The sequence below is a fragment of the Pygocentrus nattereri genome, chromosome 24 (genome assembly GCF_015220715.1).
Source record: "Pygocentrus nattereri isolate fPygNat1 chromosome 24, fPygNat1.pri, whole genome shotgun sequence".
Lineage (NCBI taxonomy): Eukaryota > Metazoa > Chordata > Actinopteri > Characiformes > Serrasalmidae > Pygocentrus > Pygocentrus nattereri.
This window is the reverse complement of record NC_051234.1, coordinates 2811048-2822129: the sequence shown is the minus strand read 5'-3', so window position 1 is coordinate 2822129 and position 11082 is coordinate 2811048. Positions and strand designations below refer to the sequence as shown.

The 11082-nt window shown below is 41.5% G+C and overlaps 1 protein-coding gene across 3 annotated transcripts in view; it reads right to left on the bottom strand.

Annotated features, from left to right (window-relative positions):
* The window catches only part of csmd3a (CUB and Sushi multiple domains 3a), a 534059-nt gene that overhangs the window by 221354 nt on the left and 301623 nt on the right, over positions 1–11082 (bottom strand). For all 3 annotated transcript variants that reach the window (XM_037534188.1, XM_037534189.1, XM_037534190.1), the window contains exon 31: positions 4787–4903. In XM_037534188.1, the coding sequence (XP_037390085.1) occupies positions 4787–4903 (117 nt within the window). The remainder of the gene's footprint in view (positions 1–4786; positions 4904–11082) is intronic.

Sequence of the window (11082 nt, the reverse complement as noted above, 5' to 3'; positions counted from 1 at the left end):
CTCGTTCATTTAGAGTTCAAGATAGTTACTTAAAGTGAAGTACAGTGTGCATTTAAAAAATGAGCAACCCAAAGCCTTGTTGCAAGTAATTAGCGACAGATAAAGCATTGGCTACTGAAGCTTCGGCTTTTTACTGCAGGGACAGGGTTTTAAAAGCAGTCCCTCACTGCTGCAGCAATTCATAACAGGAAAAATCACACCATGGGGCAAAGAGATTGTGCTGAGGCTGAATGATGAACAGAATGATGAACTCAAGGGAAGTACAGCCTACTGACTTCATGACAGTGGAGCAGCCCAGATGAAACGATATCCAAGGATGCTCTTAAACAACTCGATCAAATGCGGCCTGGTTTGTGCCCTTCACTTCCTTTGGCTTTATCTGGGCAGGGTATTTGCTTTTATTTTGACAATAAAGCAGTCCTTCTGGAGGGCCTTGGGTAGATGATGAACAGAAATCAAATTCAGAGAGCTCTGAAAATGCACGGCCTGATTTATCTGGTTTATCTGAGATTGCAAGGCTCCAGAGTTCATACACAGTCACTGAACTTCCTAATAGTTCTTAGGCCAAGCCTCGTGGGGACTGCACTAGGAGGCATCCTAACAATACGTGTAAGAATAAAAACCAAAAAAAGAGATTTTAACGACGTCTTAGCGGCTGGGATTGTAATATCCTATAGACCGAATCAGAACGTCTGTAATACAATAAGGGTTGGCTACTCCAGAACAGACAAAACATCTGCAATAACGGTAAAATCTTTGTGTTTGAGGCTGAAATGTCCAATGGACCCAAGTATGTTTTTCCTGTTTCCCAGCCTTCTAAAGCAGGCAGAGCTGCAAGCTGCATTAAAACACACTGAGGGATACTGAGGATGTTTAACGTGTGGCTGAAGCTCAAGACTATTCAGCAAATTCTTTACTTTTCTAGATGAAGATAACCCTGCAATTCCCCTCCGGGATCAATAAAATTCTCTCTCTCCCTCTCTACCTATCTCTCTATCTATCTCTCTCCATTTCTATCTCTGTCTCTGTCTCTCTCTCTCCCCATCTATATCTCTCTCTGTCTCTCAATTTCTATCTCTGTCTCTCTATTTCTCTCTGTCTCTCTCTCTGTCTCTCTCTCTCCATTTCTGTCTCTCTCTCTCTCTCTATCTCTCTCTATCAATCTGTCTCTCGATCTCTCTCTAGTTCTCTCTTCCTCTCTCGATCTCTCTCTATTTCTCTCTCTATTTCTATCTCTCCCTCTCCCTCTCTCTCTATTTCTCTCTCTATTTCTATCTCTCCCTCTCCCTCTCTCTCTATTTCTATCTCTCCCTCTCCCTCTCTCTCTCTCTCTATCTATCTCTGTCTCTCTTCATTTCTATCTACCTCTCTCTCTATTTCTCTCTATCAATCTCTGTGTCTCTCTCTCGATCTCTCTATATCTATCTCTGTCTCTCTCTATATCTATCTCTATTTCTATCTCTCCCTCTCTCGATCCCTCTCTCTATCTACCTCTACCTCCATCTCTATCTATTTCTCTCTCTCTCTATATATATATCTCTCTCTGTCTCTCTCTATTTCTATCTACCTCTCTCTCTATATTTCTCTCTATCAATCTCTGTCTCTCTCTATATCTCTCTCTATCAATCTGTCTCTCTCTCTCTCTATTTCTCTCTATCTCTCTATATCATATCTATCTCTGTCTCTCTCTATTTCTATGTCTCCCTCTCTCGATCTCTCTCTATTTCTCTCTATCAATCTCTGTGTCTCTCTCTCTATCTCTCTCTATCAATCTGTCTGTCTCTCTCTCTCTCTCTCTCTCTCTGTCTCTCTCTATTTCTATCTACCTCTCTCTCTATATTTCTCTCTATCAATCTCTGTCTCTCTCTCTATCTCTCTCTATCAATCTGTCTGTCTCTCTCTCTCTCTCTCTCTCTCGCTCTCTATTTCTCTCTCTCTCTCTCTATTTCTCTCTATCAATCTCTGTGTCTCTCTCTATATTTCTCTCTATCAATCTGTCTGTCTCTCTCTCTTTCTGTCTGTCACTCTTTCTCTCTCTTCCTGTACCTCTCCTTCTCTCTCTCTCTCTCTCTCTCTCTCTCTCTCTCTCTATTTTTATCTCTGTCTCTTTCTCTCTCTATAAAGTTGCCAAAAACTGCCCTGACCAATAAGAGCACCAGCATATAAACTAAGATGATGTGTTGATTATTATTTTTAGAATTACTGCTTTGTACAGAGTTCGACATAAGGTGACATAAGGTACTTAAGAAGCTAACACTATTAGCATTTATGCTACCCTCCACAGTGTTTATGCTTATATTTTCAACCTTGCCAGATGAAAATATGAGCTTTGTTTAATTCTACATGACTCTGATTCTGTGATTGCACCTACAGAACAGCAGTTAATTCGCTAAATTAGACGCTTTAGTCTGATCAAAAGACTACATCATTAGTTGTGGTCATTATAAGTTGCTCTGCAGGTTTGAAATGAACTAGAATATGAACGGTCAGTTGACTTGGTTCAGGTTTGGGTCAGTTCTTGTTTCTGAAGGTGTGGTGGGAAAACGCCGTTATAAAGCGAATGCTTCTTTATTAAACCCTGCAGTGAAATGTGCGGCTGGTGGACGTTCACGGTGTTATGACAAAAAATAACCACACAAAAGTGTGAAGTTACTGACCTGATTGCCAGGTGATTGCTTAGGTGTTACTATGCCTTTGCCACGGTATCCCAGGTGATTGCTTAGGTGTTACTAGGCCATTGCCACGGTATCCAAAGTCATTGTTAATGTGTTACTATACCATTGCCACGGTATCCCAGGTGATTGCTAAGGTGTTACTAGGCTATTGCCACGGTATCCCAGGTGATTGCTAAGGTGTTACTAGGCTATTGCCACGGTATCCCAGGTGATTGCTAAGGTGTTACTAGGCTATTGCCACGGTATCCCAGGTGATTGCTAAGGTGTTACTAGGCCTTTGCCACGGTATCCCAGGTGATTGCTTAGGTGTTACTAGGCTATTGCCACGGTATCCCAGGTGATTGCTAAGGTGTTACTAGGCTATTGCCACGGTATCCCAGGTGATTGCTAAGGTGTTACTAGGCCTTTACCACGGTATCCCAGGTGATTGCTAAGGTGTTACTAGGCCTTTGCCACGGTATCCCAGGTGATTGCTTAGGTGTTACTAGGCCATTGCCATGATATCCCAGGTGATTGCTAAGGTGTTACTAGGCTATTGCCACAGCATTCCAGGTGATTGCTAAGGTGTTACTAGGCCTTTGCCATGGTATCCCAGGTGATTGCTAAGGTGTTACTAGGCTATTGCCACAGCATTCCAGGTGATTGCTAAGGTGTTACTAGGCCTTTGCCACAGTATCCCAGGTGATTGCTAAGGTGTTACTAGGCCTTTGCCACGGTATTCCAGGTGATTGCTAAGGTGTTACTAGGCCATTGTCACGTTATCCCAGGTGATTGCTAAGGTGTTACTAGGCCATTGCCACGTTATCCCAGGTGATTGCTAAGGTGTTACTAGGCCATTGCCACGTTATCCCAGGTGATTGCTAAGGTGTTACTAGGCCATTGCCACGGTATCCCAGGTGATTGCTAAGGTGTTACTAGGCCATTGCCACGGTATCCCAGGTGATTGCTAAGGTGTTACTAGGCCATTGCCACGGTATCCCAGGTGATTGCTAAGGTGTTACTAGGCCATTGCCACGGTATTCCAGGTGATTGCTAAGGTGTTACTAGGCCATTGCCACGGTATCCCAGGTGATTGCTAAGGTGTTACTAGGCCATTGCTACAGCATCCCAGGTGATTGCTAATGCATGTGTGATTATATGTGTGCTTGTATGTGTGTGTATATCCTTTGTGATTTATATGTGGCATTTAAATTTGAATTCTCTCATTCCACCATTTATTTCCTATGAGGAAGAATGAAAGCTGTACGAAAACCATCCTCAAACCAACTTAATGACATGATATTTAAAAAGCCCTGATCTCTCAAAGTGAAGATAATCACAGCTTAGCAGTTCCAGTGCTCATATCAGTTACAGCCTTGAGAAAAACATGAACAAATTCAGGCCTTGTCCTGGAAATCTGCTGTTACAATCACGCTGCCCCTCGGCTGTGGGTCAGCAAACAGAGGCTGGTTACGCCAAGCTGCTGTAAGAACATAACATGAAAAATGGGTGCAATTTGTTGCCCAGGGTTTATGAGGAACTTTGAAGGCAACTTGGAAGTGCGCAGAATACAAAGTCAAGAACAGAACTTATAACAGCAATAAAAATGCACAGCAGATACTGTTTCAAGCATCAAGAAGAAAAGCTGATTTTACCCTAAAAATACTAGACAGGTCTTTACCTTGTTTCTTTAATGCACCAAAGCTTCTGTACCCTGCAGAATGTAAATATACCAAGTTGCTATGTAAATAGTGCTCAGTCAAAAGCAGTGGAGGCTGCAGAAGCTGATTATGTAAAACATTGAATCAGTTACACAAGAGGATATGAAGAGCACAGTGAGCTTGAAGGAGTGCCCCCATTGTTGTTTCGGCACAAACAAACATAAAAAAAAAAAAACTAGCTCCAAACTTAAATGGCTTGGAGTTTTTCAATTTTGTGTTTTTTTGCACTTTTTTTCATTGGCCACTAAGAGGCTTCATTTGATACCAGTAAATGTGAGTTCTCCAGAGTGTGAAATAGAATGCACTCTCTAACCCACACGATCCGTTCATGTGAGTGATGGTCGTGTCTTCTCCACTGCGTTTGCGCCACACATTTGCTTATCTGCCCGTGGTTCAGCCCTGGGTACTCACCGAATTCTCCTGGCACAGCGATCTCGTAGATGCAAGTTTGTCCTTTGGTGTAGTTGCGGGGGTAATTGGGTGACAACACTGTGCCCTCCGACCCCGTCGACCTGCTTCCACATGGAGCTGTGGAGACAAACACAGATCAGATCAGATGTCAGCGAAAACACTGGGAGAACACGACTGATATGGAGGAATATGCACCAGAGATACGAGGCAGACGTGGGTATCAAGCAATGGAAGCTTAAGTACACCAATTAGCATTGTGCAAACTGTAATTTTATTTCTTCTATGTACATATGTACTACTTTATATATATAAAATCACTGCTGTCGCAAGAAAACCTCGTATGTCCATTTTTGACGTTTTTCAGTTTTTGACGGAATTTGTGTGTAAATTTCATGATGAATGGACTAAAACAAATGACCCAAAATAGCTTGAAATTCTGGCTCTATTGACTTGCATTCAAAGTAAAGCATTTATTGTCAGCCATTGGTTTTTAATTAATAATAATAATTTTATATTTTTATTATTTTAGCAGTTTTCTTAAGTGATATTCTCGCCATAATGGCAAATAATTTTGCTTGTTTCATAGCTAAATTATACTAAATGAACATGTCTAGAAGCAAGTTAAGGGCTCATACAGTGGAGAGAAAATTCCTTGCCTTTTTTTAAATAAAAAATATTAAATGTAGAATGTATACATACTATTTACTCTCCATTCCATACAGTCTGGTTGTGGAAAATGAACGGCAAAAAACAGCCCATTTAAATTCACTGCTTCCGTAATATCATGAAAAACCAAAACATTTCCGTTTCCATATATTCGCGCATTCAGCCTACAGCAGTTCAGTCCCGCCCATTTACACTAAAATTCTAAATGTTTCTTAATGTTTTTAAAATGTTTTTTAATGAGGTACGAAACAAGGCAGCCAATCATTTACATATAACTGCTGTTGGAACAAAACCTCGTATCTCTAAAATGGTAACTTTAAAGGAGAAGGAAAAAACCTACTTTACTTTTAATGTAAGTCAATGGAACCAGAATTTTTCCTAGAAATCCTAGAAACATTCGATAAATCGACTAGATTTAAAAGAAGATTTTAGGAGTGCTCTCCTCAGGAGCCCATTAACTAAAATAAGTGCATTTGGGGGCCTCATTTCTGTCTTTTGTCACCTCTGAACAGTCACCTTCTCGCACTAAAGTGTGTTTCAGACATGTTTTCGTGGCTTGTCCTCCTCGTATTGCTGTATCTCAACATGTAACCTAGATTTTTTACTGTCATGTTACATCTACTAGTAATTCTAAAGTATTCTGTTGCACTGGGAACAAGCTTTAGGCAGTTTTTCTCAACCAAATTTGACAGCCTTGCATAACTATGATGTTCTGCCTACTGTTTTGCTCACTGACTGTTCCTAAATGTACTCTGTGTGGTACCTAAATGGTCCGGGAACCAGCCCTGTGACCAGAAGGTTGCTGGTTTGATTCCCTTGGCTGACAGTCCATGACTGAAGTGCCCTTGAGCAAGACACCTAACCTCTAATTGCTCCCCGGGCAGTGTGGATAGGGCTGCCCACCGCTCTGGGCAAGTGTGCTCACTGCCCCCTAGTGTGTGTGTGTTCACTAGTTCACTAGTGTGCACGGACGGGGTAAATAAGGTCTAATTCCACAGTGTGCAAAACAGTGACAAATGGTTCTTAATTCTAAGTTTCCAAATCTGATGGATGGCACTGAACACTTGGTAGTAATGTGTTGCAGACAGGTGAACCACTTCACACGTTCCGTGGATAAACTGCATCGTCTCTTCCAGCAGTCTCTTAAAAACTGAGGCCGGCTGATGACACCCAGGCAAAAAACAGGGCGTCTCCACCTCCAAAATTCCCTGACTTGAACTCGCAAACATGTGAACTTCTGAAGCGTGAGCTAATAGGAAACAGGAGAGCAAACGGGGGTCTCTTCTTTCCGAGGAAACTAAACGAACAAAATGCTTGGCAGTTCAATCGAACGTGATTTTCTGTTCCGTCACAAAACAGACAAAACGAAACCAGCGTAACCAGCTACCGTCAGCGGTTTACTGAACTATACGTTCCCTTCAAAACACATCGGAACCGGCCATAATTACCTGATTTATAATTCATAAATCAACTAAGGCTGGAACTGTAAACACATTAACAAGTTGGCATGACTGCTAATCTGAAAGGCTAATTAATGCTAATCAACTATACATAGCTGAAATCCTGCAACTGCAGCACTGGAAATTTCATCAGCCGTGATTTGAAGTAATTTAAAGTCCGTGGCTCAAGATGACAAATATGTGATGCACCCACTTCCTCTCTGAACACTCAATTCACTAGAAAATTAAATGCAAAAAGGAAAAGAAAACCACAAAAAAAAGCTTGGCAATGAAAATGTATTAGGCACAAAAATACACTATACTGCCAAAAGTATTCGCTCGTCTGGCTTCACACGCATATCAACTTGAGTGACGTCCCATTCTTAATCCATAGGGTTTAATGTGATGTCGGCCCACCCTTTGCAGCTATAACGGCTTCAGCTCTTCTGGGAAGGCTTTCCACAAGGGTTAGGAGTGTTTATGGGAATTTTTGACCGTTCTTCCAGAAGCACATTTGTGAGGTCAGACACTGATGTTGGACGAGAAGGCCTGGCTCACAGTCTCCACTCTAATTCATCCCAAAGGTGTTCTATGGGGTTGAGGTCAGGACTCTGTGCAGGCCAGTCAAGTTCTTCCACACCAAACTGGCTCATCCGTGTCTTTATGGACCTGCTTTGTGCACTGGTGTGCAGTCATGTTGGAACAGGAAGGGGCCGTCCCCAAACTGTTCCCACAAAGTTGGGAGCATGAAATTGTCCAAAATCTCTTCGTGCTGAAGCTTTAAGAGTTCCTTTCACTGGAACTAAGGGGCCGAGCCCAACTCCTGAAAAACAACCCCACACCATGATCCCCCCAAACACCAAACCCCTCAGCATCCGCTGACCCCACTCCGTCACTGGCTGCCGACCACTTCGTGGCTGAGCTGCTGTCGTTCCCAATCGCTTCCACTTTGTTATAATCCCACTGACAGTTGACTGTGGAATATTTAGTAGTGAGGAAATTTCACGACTGCTTTTTTATATGTATACTAGCAACTGACTCGCCTCGACTCCCAGGCCTGGTGCCATTCACATTAACAAAACATGCCATCACAAGGTTGAAAATCACACTCATGGAGCTTGAGGCAACTTCTCAGACAGAAATCACAAACTCGGAGATGCCGGTTTCTGTCAGACACTTTGAACAACTTTGCGCTGGAGCGATGTTTTACAAAGGCAACATAAGCAGTAAATAAATGAGATGTGACTCTTTATGACAGCTCCTAAAAGCCAGCGCGGCCATTAATCACGCTCGGCCTTTGGCTTGTTTGTGAGGGAATCTGAATTATGGCAAGGCCTGTTAACAGCGTGCGCTCGTATTTCAACTGTCTGGACTGGAATTACAGACATGACAGTGTGATTATATCAGTCAATCTGCTCTAAAATAATCACTACAATAGCACTAATATAATTCCCAAACGCTACATCAGCATCGACTGCATATACGGATTTCTTGGCCGAGTCCAGTAGCAATGTATTGCAATATAAGGCAGGAGTCAAAGTGGAATGCTGCTGCAGTAGAGCGGTAGGAGAAAGTCGTTAAGGCCTACACAGTAATAGGCTTAGGAATAGCTTCCATCAAATCATATAGCGTCACAATATAAATCTCACTTTGGAGTGGCATTTAGGGTTGCAGGCTTGCAGGACTCCAGAGAACTGCTTCAGCATTAACCTTATCAGACCGGCCGTCCTGCTGGACGAAGTAGATGGGCAATGCTTTCCACTTATTTTGAGTGAGAGAAATGCGAAAGTTTGGGCGCATGCAGAAGTCTGGCCGACCGGTTCAAACAGCTTTTGTCGATCTTCTAAGATCTGCATCGTCTAGAGTGGGCACACTTTAAAGCACACTTCCGTCTTATTTGCTGAATTAAAAGTAAATAAATATAAAATGTGGCCTGTGCCCAAGTTCACATTTCACATTCACCGTTTTATTTCTTTCCATTACGTTAAACTCGGCAAATAAATAGAAATTTTACACTAAATGTAATTTATTTTCACTTAGAAAATCAAATCAACAAGACATAACTTGACTGGGGTGTTAAAACTTTTACAAACTGTATTTTTTTCCCTGGCAGGATTCGGCTAGCAAGCTTCGGTTTGTCGACGTGGCCCATTTCCCTTCACATCAAATGACTGTGTAGATGTGGAGAATGAAACAGGGCTACCTCGTGTCCTGCTTTTTTGGCACCCATTCACACATACACACATATTATATTATATATTCAATGTAGTTCTCCACATTTTTACGATGCTGAAAAAGTATTAACTTGTACTTAATGACTATTTTGACTGAAATTAAACAAACAAAGGGTGGTCTCTGACTTTTGCACAATAATTATATATATATATATATACACACACACACACTCACACACACACACACACACACACACACACACACACCCACACTCACACACACACACACACCCACACACATACATACATATCTTGCTGCTGTCGGAAGAAAACCTTGTATCTCCATTTTTGTCATTTTTCAGTTTCTGGCATAATTTCAAAGGACATGTTGCTCTTTACATTTTCTGTAAATTTCATAATGAATGAACCAAAAGAAACGGCCCAAAAGACGTCTGGTTCCATTGACTTACATTAAAACTACTGTATGTTTTTGCCTTCTCCTGTAAAGTTACCATTTTGAAGATACAAGGTTTTGATCCGACAGCAGCGATATTATATATATATATGTATATAAAATGCTGATTCTTGCTGATGTTAGGGCGCATCTGTGTTTTTTGAACAAGAAGACAAAACAAGTATTTTCTGGTTTGTGGTCTATTATTGAGTGCTGTTAAGTAACATCTCATTAGCATCTCAAGTGCTGAATCTGGGAATATGTAGTCCTTAAACAATAAAAAATAAACTAAAACATAAAGACAAAAAGGGAGCGCAACAGCAGAAAGCCTCACTGTCACTCTGAAACACTTAAAACAATTCTGTATGACTCGTTTGCTGATTTCAAGGTTGTCTATCCATTTACAGGGTGAGCGAAAAACCCTGCAAAGCAGAGTCACCAGATGATCCAATTCAGAGTATGATGTCATTTCTAATGAACGGTGCATAATATTTCAGCTAATTAAGAGCGGCAAAAATATAATAGTCTTTCATTATTATATTAAATCCTCATTCCCCGGTGCTATGAGTGTGTCCCACATCTCTAACTAACACACAGCTGCCGTCTTTCAGAGATAAAGGTAAGCTGGAGGGCATCATCAGGGCACAGAGGCTGAAACGATGCTTATTACAGCCTCATGGGACGTAGAACTTTAACCATTAACTGATATTTTCTTTGAACGTCTTTCTAATAACCCAATAGCAAAATGAAACTTCTCCACTGTAGCTGGCCTAATAACATCGATTAACCTATTATTATCCAGGGTATATTTAGGTTTGTCCATCTGAACCTACACGAACAAATCTTAATGCAAATTATTCAGTAACTGCATTTATTTTCTGTAAAAGCCCCTCAAATTACCACAACATGTGTTTTATGATCTCCACACATCACTACACGCTTACGATTCACTGCTGAAAGCCAAAAATCTCCAATGCTCTTTGTGTTGTTCTCTAAAAGTGATGTTTCCAGAGCAGATCACTGAAGAGACGCCGTCTGTTTATAGTTTAGAGCCCAGATTTGCGGAAAAACGGGTCGACTTTCAGTAGAAAAACAGAGTTCAGCTTCTTTTATTATAAGGGTTTAAAATGACATCACCGTCTATTAGACTGGAGAGAAGAGCTACAGCCTCACACGACGCCCAGCTTCTGAACGGAGCTTATGGAATATGAACGTTATGGAGAACATGACCGAGTGCGGTTTGGACCCACCGGTGGTCCCGAGGAGTTTAAGAGGCTACTATAACTAACTAGACTAACTAAGCTAAAGCTCGCTGTAGCCTGTGCCATAACAATGGTCTTGTGTTTGTTACATGCGACACTACACAAAATGCTGCAGTTGACGTCTTGGCCAAATTCTGTGGTAGACTGCCACTTCACAAAAAAGACGGTATATCTACTTTTCTGTTTGATGCCAAAACAAAGGTCACACAACGAATAAGCCACCTATGCTATTTAAAGGCAATTCACTGTATTGGAGAACTGAAGGCTGGGCCAGGCTAATGTACATAATTATTAAACACAC